The sequence below is a fragment of the Dreissena polymorpha genome, chromosome 12 (assembly GCF_020536995.1).
Source record: "Dreissena polymorpha isolate Duluth1 chromosome 12, UMN_Dpol_1.0, whole genome shotgun sequence".
In the NCBI taxonomy this organism is placed as follows: domain Eukaryota; kingdom Metazoa; phylum Mollusca; class Bivalvia; order Myida; family Dreissenidae; genus Dreissena; species Dreissena polymorpha.
Window position 1 is genome coordinate 72,847,110 of NC_068366.1, and position 11,710 is coordinate 72,858,819.

Sequence of the window (11,710 nt, forward strand, 5' to 3'; positions counted from 1 at the left end):
TGCGGGTTTGGGGGGGGTTGGTTTGTGTGTACAAGAGCAAAAACCCTATTGTAATAATAGGCAATACCTACTTCTAGAACAGGGCCCTGTTTCATGAACATTCTCAATGTTTTCAAGTAGAGTTTACGCTCATTTGAGTTTTGGGAATATTGCTAAGCCCTCTTAAATCTCAGCTATAAAATATGCACTAATTCCCGCTTAAACTCAGGGTTGATTCAGACTCAAAACTCAAGAAAACTTCTGTGAACACCAAATTTCAAACTCAGCTAAAAAATTTTTTATAAAATACTCAAGTTTAGTGGTAGTCCCAAGGAGAAGCAAATTTATTACCAGTATTAATAAATGCTTAAAAATGAGAAAATCTAAAAAAAATACAAAAATCCTAGATGTTAACAAGTTTAATACACACAAATTTAATGAGTTTGAATTAATTTCTGCTTTCAATATTGCAAATAATGAAACACCAGAAACAAGTCACCTTTCAATCTAAACACTGATTGATTTGGTAAATCTCCAACAAACCATTAAACACTTCTGTAAATGTTTTATTTCAAGGCGCTGAATGTTGACCAGACAGATTCAGTTCCAAAAGTGGAACCAGTACTACCAAAGGGCAGCAACTCTGTTAAAGAGGAAAACTATGTAACCCAGACTGAACAAACTGTTAATACATTAAATGCTAGTCAAATGCATATGGGACAATCTGTTGCCCAGACTAAAGCAATATCAAGAACAACAAATACTAGTCAGGTGCAGATGGAAGTTGAAAAAACTCCTATATGTAAGATTTATTTTGTATATATTAAAGAATTATTAATGGTAATTTGGTAAGATTTTTTAAACTCTCTTTGTATTATGTCAATGTAATATTAATGTTTTAGGAATTTTAAGAAATTATTTTGAAGGAAAAAGGAGAGTTTCTCATAAAATGGCTCTCAAATAACATCTTGATGTTTCAAAATAAAGCATTACATTTATTCATCACTCACAGATTAATGTCATTATTTATGTCCATTTTAACTGAAACAATATTTAATGTTGCTAGTGATTACATGTTGATGCTTTTAAAGTTATTCAGAATGATAATTGTTTATTAATTATAGCTTGTATAAAATGTTTATTCTTAAGGTCGTTTTTCTTCCATACATAGCTCAAGCAGCGAAAGAAGCTACACAGACCAAAGAAGCCAGCTCTGTCTTGCCAAAGAATGCAGTTGCATCAACAGTAAAGGTGACGCCTGCGAGCCCATCCGAATTCCCTATGAAAGATACAACAGACATCTATGCAGTGTCTGCGGAGAAATTGAGAAAGTCTTCACAGCCAACAACACATCCAGATGAGCGTATTGTGCCTCTAGTTGCATCAACAGTAAAGGTTACACCTGCCAGCCCATCCGAATTCATCATGAAAGATACAACAGACATCTATGCAGTGCCTGCGGAGAAATTGAGAAAGTCTTCACAGCAGACAACACATCCAGATGAGCGTATTGTGCCTCAATTTTATACACAAACCAGCACAAGCTCTACTCTGAGTGACTCGGACGTACAATCTACTGAATATGGTCAGTATGAGCCTTTACAGGTTAGATACGCATCTCAATGAGTTTGTAGTTCCTTCAAAAAAAATAAAATTAAATTAACAACTTTTCTTACTCCATTCAAGTTTGGAAGGCTTCATTTCCAACCCTAAGATACTTATGAAAAGCAAACATCTTAAAACTTTAACAGACTGTGAGTTACTTGCAGGCTGTTCTGGTTTTATGCTGGTTGCATATAACAATTTCCACTTTGCTTCACAGTGGGAAAATGTTAAATCATAAATCAATTGTTTGGTAAGATTTCATTTGTAGTCATATCAAAACATCAGTCCACCTCCATGTTTGACCAAGGTTTTTCATCTTAGGATTTGAAATAAATTGCTTGAGTCAAAAGCATGTATAAATCAATGTTCTCGAATTACTTTGTGTACAATATTTATTTTACATTTCATATTTGAGTGTTGACAAAATACACTGCTTGCCATCAAAGAAAACAACAGTGGGTTTTTTTTTATACAAAAAGGTAAAAAAGTTGGTATATAAGTGCCTTCTAACTTTGATGAGAATGTGTTGCTATGACATCACAGAAGGTAATATTTGCAGTAATTCAATTTGTAAACTTTTCAGATTTAACCTGTACTTTGAAGGAAAACAATTCGTGCTAGGCATGAAGTTTATATGTTTATAATGATATATTTTGCATCCGTATAAGAGTAATGTGAACCAAGGCTGATGGCCAACGGACGAGGTTAACATTGCACTTTAATTGGAGCAATATTCACTATTCCCTGAAATATGCATATATATTTTTTTATTATACCTAACAAAAATACTGTAAATACGTGGAGGTTCATTATTTTTGTATTAAATAACAAGCAAATCAGCAGTCAGACATGCAGATGGAATTGGAAAATGAAGTGCTAACACGAGTTACTATTTCAAGGTCTACATGCTGGGTATATTTAAAATAAGAGCTATATTGAAATAAATTACAATCCACTCTTAATGCATATTGAAATTATGCAAGGATGGGTATATTGGATTTTACCATGGACAATGGAAGGGAGATGTGATGAGATTATATAAAGGATTATTTTTAAATAATATGTGTCACATTATGTCAAAAAGTCATGCAAAGAAAATACAATGTTTCAAGGAAATAAGTATATAATGCCTACCATTCAATGCAAAATGTATCTTTTTGCGCATTGTATATTAAAATCCTCATGTCATCTTTTGAAATTAAGTAAGCCATAGAAATACAGCAGGCCTTTCAGTGGTGTGTAATCCATGTTTCTAGATGATGAGTGTGACCCCTACATTGTGATGGTGCCTGGCGAAGACATGAAGAATATCATAGTGTCCTTGAACAGGCGCTTCCTCCTGGAGAAGGACCTCAATGGCAAACTCCTATGCTGTCTGGATATGAATTGCTTGCTGGTAGGTGGTTTTACAGAATACCGGGTTAGTGTTGAGTGCACATAAGTTTATTTTAAGTGAGGCTTAGGAAACCTGAATTTCTTACCTGATTTCTAATAGAGGGGGTAATCACGTGACAAACAAGATGGCGACGTCCATGCCGAGGCAGGTATTTTTCGTCGTGTTATACCATTTATTACTAGTATTATTATTTTGTATTCCTTTCTTATTTCCAGCCATATTAGGAAGAAAGTTACTGGCTTTTATTTCATAGTAATATTCGCTCTATATCTGGATTTTACTTGGTGCAAAATTTCTTAGCGGGATGACCTAATTAGGGCTCCACTAAGAAAATTTGCGGGGAGTAAAGTTGAGATATAAAGTGAATTTAAAAATAAAATAAATGCTAATCACCTTTTTACTGATATGGCTGGAAAGTGAGCGTCATTTAAAAAATAAACAGAAGTAATAAAGGGTATAAATGGGTCTGTTCTAAAATTGTCATGAAAACATCACAAAAGCTGCTAAGAACTATTCAGTTTCTGCAGTTCTCATGTGAGCGACCTAGGGCCTATTGCCCGCTAGTTTAATGTTTTACAGTTCTGTTAATATCAGTATGTTGTGACACCTCCTGTTAATCCTTTGCAGACCTAGGATGTTCATTACTTATCTGCTAAAGGGATGGCCTGTACAGGCCTATAGTCAACTTCAAAAACAACTTCAAAATAAGGTGTTTGTACAGTATAGAAGGAGATACATGTATTTGGAAGTTTATTCTTTCTAATGCAAATATGCAGATATTAAATTGCTAAGCCATAACTACTTTAGTTTCCAGTTATTCAAATATTTTTCAGCATCCCAAATTTTCTCTTGTTTACTGCCATTTAAAAGTTCGTCAGTTCTATTTTGTAATGAACAATTGCTGTGTATTTGCATAAGACCTATTTTTGTGTGCTTGCATATAGAATGTGATCCAGACAGAGGAAATATGTCATGGCTCGGACATTATGAGCGGTCTTCAGTTCTACGTGCTGAGACTCAAGTTTGACTATGTACGCAAGGACTTCAGAGAGAGGGCATATGCCATGGAGGATAGCACAGATGCTTGGGTACGCTGGTATAACCTTGTCGTGTTGGATAAGAACATTAATTATAATGCCCAACAGTCTGAAATGCTTTTCAGGAGTAGGTAAGGAAGGCTGGCAGAACTTGAAATCCTTTTAGTTTAGACCTATTTATTTGAGCTCGATTGCATTGAATGTCTAAGGCTTATTTGACATGCTCTCGAGTCAGTTTCCTGGGACAAGAACTAGTACTTGGTGTCTATGGGGGCGATCTAAAGAACGCTCCCACAGTGGGGATTGTCCCGTGAACTCCCAATCATTAGGCTGACACCATATCCACTACACCACGGCGACATGTAATCCTTTTATCATGTAGGGTACGAATATTTGTGCACTGGCAAGACTTTTATAGCTCCGCAGTCTTTGAAATTGTTTGTTGGTTAAGCTGGTAACACTTGTGTGTGAGATGGTTGTTTGGGTTGAGTGTGAGATAGAAAGACTTTGTCAGGGTGCATTCTTAAAGAAAAATCAATCTATATGGTAGAGTAAAATGAACATAAAATTGGTATAGGAATTTAATTTGCCAAACGGTTTCGACATCCTTCTGACATATGCCCTGCAAGACAGGATTAAGGTATGCTCAGGCTGAAGTTGGATTTCAAACCATATCTTCTATGCCAAATCTGGTACACAGACAGTGGTTTCTACAGACAATAGTTCAAATGCTATTATTGACACAGATGGCAAACATGCCATACATACTAATGTTTGCGTGAAAGTCCCACTTTTGGAATATTTTTCCTGTGAATACAATTCGTCCACATTTAAATTTTAATTTTCTTTAAAAGTTTCAATTTAAGCTTCATGTTGAAAAAATTGTCCCTTATCGCTCGCAAGTAACAACGTTTTTAAGCTAAGTGTTGCTATTAAAACCTTATTAATTTATGTCCCTCAGTCTATACTGGGCAACATATTGTTTTTGCCCTGTCTATTTGTTGGTTTGTGTCAAACTTTAACCTTGATCATAACTTTTGCAATATTGAAGATAGCAACTTGATATTTGGCATGCATGTGTATCTCATGGAGCTTCACATTTTTAGTGGTGAAAGGTCATAGTGTTTCACAAACACATCTTGTTTATTAAATGTTTTTAATGTCTTATATATTATACCAACCAAGTTTTGATAAGCACTTGTTAAATAGAGACAAATGCATTTTAATCATGCACATACATTTTATTTACTTTCACCCCATTTTCAGAAAATAGTTAGAGCATGTTGTATTGAATCTGAATTTCAATTCACTCGACGATTGGTTATTAAAATGGTAATATAACAGTGCCAGATATAAGCCAATCAGTTTATATTTTGACGAATGTAACCCCTGTCCTAACTGGACATCATTTGTATACAATAGAAATTAGAAACACCATTTGAATCTTTAACAAAATAATTAAATGTAATTTAAATCGCAAGCTTTTAAGTTTTGAATACTCGTGGTTTTATCAATACAAGTTTTATTTTAATGTGTTTATCCCTTTTGGCATATGGTTTTGATTTTACCTTGTAATATTTTGTGTTGTTTTTTTGCTATATGTATCTTTTTGAATTTCAGAATTTGCTGAGAGAGTTTTCAAAGCATTTGAAGTCAGACAAAAGTTCTCATATCATGATGCAGGTCAGTTGCACAAAGTTAACATTCACTTTCAGATGAATGTTATGAAATATAATACAAAGAGCTATTGCCAGTCAAGTTGATAAAGAAAATAAAAACTCATGCATTTTTGTATTTGAACTTTTCCATTCAAATGCGTCAAAATGCTATTTTAAAACAATAATCTTTCAGGATTTCTGTTTTTAGCTCACCTGAGCGATAGCTCGAGGTGAGCTATTGTGATCACTCAGCGTCTGGCGTCCGTCTGTCCGTCCGTCCGTCTGTCTGTCTGTAAACAATTTGTAAACATCTTCTTCTACTAAACCATTGAGCCAATTTCAACTAAATTTCATGAGGAGCATCCCTAGGTCATGGGACAAAAGAATTGTTAAAAAAAATTTGATCGCATAACCAAGATGGCCGCCATGACCATATATGGTAAAAACCTTAAAAAATCTTCTTGTCAGAAACCGCTCATCAGATTTTCAAAAAATTTCACAGGGATGACCTTTGAAGGCTCCCCTGAAAAAGTTGTTCAAAGAAATTTGATTCGTCAAAAAACATGGCCGCAGGAGCTCGTTGAACTTTGCATGTTTATTCGTTTTTGCCTATTTTGTGAAAACTTTAAAAAATCTTCCACATTTTTTGTCCGATCCTTTCCAAATTTGCACAGTGTCTTTATATCAATGAGGACACGAACCCTACAAAAATGAGCATTATTGGTCCATGAAGTACAGAATTACCTCCCCTTGAATTGGAAAATGGTGTGTATGCACTAAAGTCCAAATTTTTCATCCAATTCTTTCCAAACTTGTAAGGATTTAGCATAAACAAGGGAACAAACTACGGTTTATGCATGTTCTTTTTATTACAGATTTGCCTCCCTTTTAATTCATTCAAAATTCTCATTTTACAGCAGGAGATTCCAAATCTGACCTGTAAATGAGCCCCATATTTACTGCCCGTGCTAGGTAACCTTTTCCCATTTGATCATTCTTAAGTAGTGGTCTTGTAATGCTGCTACTGCTTCTGCTTACGGCCTACTGCCTACTATTAATACTACTACTACTACTACGACGAGACGAAGAAGACGACGAAACGACGACGACAACGACGACGACTACGAGACGACGACGAAGACGACAAGGCGACGACGACGACCGAGACGACGACGACGACGACGACTACTACTACTACTTCTACTTCTACTACTACTACCACTACTACTACTACTACTACTACTACTACTACTACTACTACTACTACTACTACTACTACTACTACTACTACTACTACTACTACTTACTACTACTACTACTACCACTACCACCACCACCACCACCACCACCACCACCACCACCACCACCACCACTAACCACCACCACCAACCCACCACCACCACCACCACCACCACCACCTTCTACTACTACTGCCACTACTACTACTACTTTTACCACTACTACTACTACTACCTAACTACCTACTAACTACCACTACTACTACTACTACTACTACTACTACTACTACTACTACTACTACTACTACTACTACTACTACTACTACTACTACTTCTACTACTACTACTACTACTACTTCTACTACTACTACTACTACTACTACTACTACTACTACTACTACTACTACTACTACTAACTACAACTACTATTACTACTACTACTACTACGACTACTACACTACTACTACTACTACTACTACTACTACTACTACACCACCACCACCACCACCACCACCATTTACAGTGACAAAAAACGTATTCACACAATGGCTGCTACTACAACTTATAGCCCATATAGGGGGGCATGCATGTTTTACAAACAGCCCTTGTTTCTATGGGATTTTAACCACAACTGTTCATGTTTATCTCCGACACATATTTTTAGGTCACCTGTCATGAAGTGACACGGTGAGCTTATGTGATCGTGTGATGTCCGGCATCCGTTGTGCGTGCCTGCGTGTGTCCGTGCGTCCGTCCGTCAACAATTTGTTTGTGTAGACAGTAGAGGTCACAGTTTGCATCCAATCTTGATGAAATGTGGTCAAAATGTTTATCTTGATGAAATTCGGTTTGGGATTGTATTTGGGTCATCTGGGGTCAAAAACAAGGTTACTAGGTCAAATAATAGAACAACCTTCTGTAGACAATAGAGGTCACAGTTTTCATCCAATCTTTATGAAATTTGGTCAGAATGTTTATCTTGATGAAATCTGGGTTGGGATTTTATTTGGGTCATCTGGGGTCAAAAACTAGGTCACTAGGTCAAATAATAGAAAAACCTTGTGTAGACATTAGAGATCACAGTTTTCATCCAACCTTTATGAAATTTGGTCAGAATTCTTGATGAAATCTGGGTGGGACTGTATTTGGGTCATCTGGGGTAAAAATCTAGGTCAAATAAATAGAAAAACCTTGTGTTGACAATAGAGGTCACAGTTTTCATCCAATATTTATGAACTGTGGTCAGAATGTTTATCTTGATGAAATCTGGATTGGGATTGTATTTGGGTCATCTAGAGTCAGGAACTAGGTCACTAGGTCAAATCATAGAAAAACATTGTGTAGACAATAGAGGTCATAGTTTTCATCTGATCTTAATGAGTCAGGTGAGCGATTCAGGGCCATCATGGCCCTCTTGTTTAGCTTTTATAGATTGGATTTACAATCACAACATATATAGGATATAGTTAATATTTTCAGCACAATAGCGCAAAAACAAATAAAGTTTCTGTACAAAACATTATACTTATATACCTTGAATCAAGATTTAATGAAGTGTTGGAGGGCTAATAGTCTAATTGGCTCACATGGTTTAAGTTGCTGATGCTAAATTATTTGATGGAAACAATAACATTAAATTGCTGCTAATATACAAACAGTTTGTTTCAGAAAATAATGCCATAAAATCTGACAATTACATTAACAGTCGAGGATGCTGTCCTTCAATAGATTTTGTTGTGATAAGCTGATGGTATTGAGTAATCTCCACTCACAACATGTCAATGATAACTACCTGTAAGCCTTGTTTTGGAATAATGGTCGATGTCCCCATGTCCATGCATGTTCATAAAGTGTAATTCCAGATTTGCTTGTGCATTCCCCTCAAGCTAATCAGGGACAATACTTTTCTCCTATATTGGATTTTTGTTAAGAATAGTCTTCCTTAAACAAAACATACCATAAAAGGGAAAGTGTTGTTCCTTTTGCCTGTGCAAACACTTTAAGCACATGCAATTAGCTCTTTTTTAACCACAGCCCAGATTCTATATTTGTTCTTTATCCTTGCCTCTCTATTACAGTGCCTGAAGTGTCGGACAGAGTTTCAGCAGCCCCAGCAAGGTGATGATGAAGAGGCGAGGGCCATCTACAAGTGCCCTTCTTGCAAAAGTACCATGGTGATACGCTCCGACAAGCCGCCTGTCCCGCCCGTCTCACCTGGGTCAAGTCCTGGAGACGGGAAGAACAGACTCAATGACAGACCACCAGACATGAGTCAGAAATTGCTGGCACCAAAAAAGTATGGTTCACATTAAAGGTTTTTAGTTAATGTCCCATCTATTTGGAATAAGAAAAAAATTAACAATATTCTATTGCAATAACATTTAATAATTAAAATTGATGACAATTTGAGATGTCAATGAATGACCAGATACTATGTTAGTATTTAAAAATAATACTGAAGTGCCAACTCAATGAAGGACGGTAACATGACGCTGGAATTTTCTAAAACTTGATTCTGTAGTGTCTGCAGTAACACAAGTCTTTTACATTAAAGTAACATGTTTTTGTTTTTTGTGTGTGTTAATTGAAGATTAAAATAAATATGTGAATGTTATAATAAGTTTGCTCTTTTGTTTTGTTCAAAAATGCATGTGAAAGAGAAATGAGCTAAACTATACATAAAAACTATTGAATGCATATTTAAACTGGCCTTATTTTTTATGGGGAAACTAACAGACTTTTGTCTAAGTTTGCTTTTGTTCATATTTGAAATTTCATTTGTACATGTGTTATCATCTACTGACAGTGTGCCTAAAGAGCAGAGTATCTCAAGGTTCTCCAGACGCCGCTCACCTATAAGGAGCTTATCTCCAAATGTTGGAATCGCCTCTGCAAGAAGGGGCAGCTCCCCAAACATCAGCGGCCGTACCTCCCCCAAAAGGGATCTGTCCCCCAAAAAAGAGTGGTCACCGCGGCGAGGTAGTACCCCTGGTAACGGGGGCCAGTCCCCACAGAGAGGGAGGTCACCCCCCAGGGCGGCCAGCCCTCCTAGACTTGGTAGGCTTGGCTCAGCAGCAGTTCTTTGACTAGACTTATGAACTTACTGGTAACAGAAAGCCTAGTGTTCATTGTTATGGGTAACCCATTTGTCATGGTTACATGGAGCCTAGTTATCCCTTGCCTAGTTATCCCTCGCCATAGGCCGAGGGATATTGTTTTGGCGTTGTCCGACCCTCTTTCCGCCTTTCCGTCTGTCCATCCTGCACTTTTGTGGCCAGAGCCATATCTTGGAAGTGCTTTGGCGGATTTCATTAAAACTTGATTTGAGTATATATATGGATAAGATGATAATGCACGTTGGCGTTGTCCATCAGTCTTGAAAACTTTTGTGTCCAGAAGTATATTGGCGGGGGATATCAATTCAACAAACTTGCTTGTTTTAATGAACAGAAAGCCTGGTTGTCATTGTAAACAGGAAGGCTAGTTGTCATGATCACAGGTAACTTAGTTGTCATGGTTACATGGAGCCTAGTTTTAATAAACAGAAAGCTTGGTTGTCTTTGTATACAAGAAGGCTTGTTGTCATGGTCACGGGTAATTTAGTTGTCATGGTTAGATGGAGCCTAGTTTTAATAAACAGAAAGCCTTGTTGTCATTGTATACAGGAAGGCTAGTTGTCATGGTCACAGGTTACTTAGATGTTATGGTTATAGGGAGCCTAGTTTTCATGGTCACAAGGGGCCTCATTATCATGTTTGCATCTAGTTACTGAGGGTTGCATGAAAATTTGCATGTTTTATTTCTTATCTATACATGTATCAGTGAGTTTAATTGAACTGAATGTTTGAAAATTGTTTATTGAATACAAATATGAAATGGAATGTAAAACACCTTAAGACATTATAACTCCTTTGAAAACTGTTTTTTTTAAGACTTATTTAAATAAACTATGTATTAAAGTGCGAACAAATAAATAGTCTGTAAATTTAATGATAGGTTTATAGCACAAATACACCATTGTTGACCTATCTTTTTAAATAAAAAACTAGTAGATAAGTCTTTGATCAGTGCTGATTTTTTTTCTTGACCTTAAAACAGAGAAAACTATATTTAAATTTACCTCATCATGGGTCTAATGTTTCTATCAATCCTAGGTGTCAGCTTGAAAGACAGAGTTGACTACCTGATCGACTACAAGTCTAGCAAGGCCAGTGTCACAGAAGGTAAGGGTTGGCAGGGAAAATAATATGAATAGGAAGTAGTGGGAGACCCCAATCTGCACTTACATCCGTCTATCTGTTTTTAGACTGCATAGAAAAGTTTTCCAACAGTGGTGGATGTACACGGATTCATGCATGCATTTATCCTTATGATATGAAGCTGTATATATGCGATTTTTGTCATGTACATTAAGAGAGACAAAAGCTTGGCCCCTATTAAGTTTGACTAGTCAAAGCAATACTACCGGTATTCGCTCAAATGTCAGTGTCCATGTATTGGTTAAGATTAATATGCAACATCGCCATATCACTGTTTCTGGCGCTGCAGGTATTCATTTGAAACTTCAATCATGTGTTTGGGGAAATTGTGTGAGGTCACTGAACGAGTTCCATAACTCTGACCTGATATTAAGCAGAATTATGTCCCCTTTTTGTATTTGGTTAAGTTTAACATGCATCTTATCTATATCACTTTTTTAGCTAACCTGAGCACAACGTGCTCATGGTGAGCTTTTGTGATTGCCTTTTGTCCGTCATCCGTCGTCAACATTTGCCTTGTGAACACTCCAGAGGCCAC

General features: G+C 36.5%; 1 protein-coding gene across 9 annotated transcripts in view; it reads left to right on the forward strand.

Annotated features, from left to right (window-relative positions):
- The window catches only part of LOC127852844 (serine/threonine-protein kinase 11-interacting protein-like), a 43,953-nt gene that overhangs the window by 15,995 nt on the left and 16,248 nt on the right, over window positions 1–11,710 (forward strand). For all 9 annotated transcript variants that reach the window (XR_008036285.1, XR_008036287.1, XR_008036286.1 and 6 more), the window contains 8 exons: window positions 556–781; window positions 1,151–1,564; window positions 2,841–2,980; window positions 3,925–4,068; window positions 5,638–5,700; window positions 8,992–9,209; window positions 9,720–9,970; window positions 11,068–11,136. Coding sequence is in view for 2 of the 9 variants with exons in the window: in XM_052386858.1 (XP_052242818.1) it covers window positions 556–781; window positions 1,151–1,564; window positions 2,841–2,980; window positions 3,925–4,068; window positions 5,638–5,700; window positions 8,992–9,209; window positions 9,720–9,970; window positions 11,068–11,136 (1,525 nt within the window). In the remaining 7 variants the exon portion in view is untranslated. The remainder of the gene's footprint in view (window positions 1–555; window positions 782–1,150; window positions 1,565–2,840; window positions 2,981–3,924; window positions 4,069–5,637; window positions 5,701–8,991; window positions 9,210–9,719; window positions 9,971–11,067; window positions 11,137–11,710) is intronic.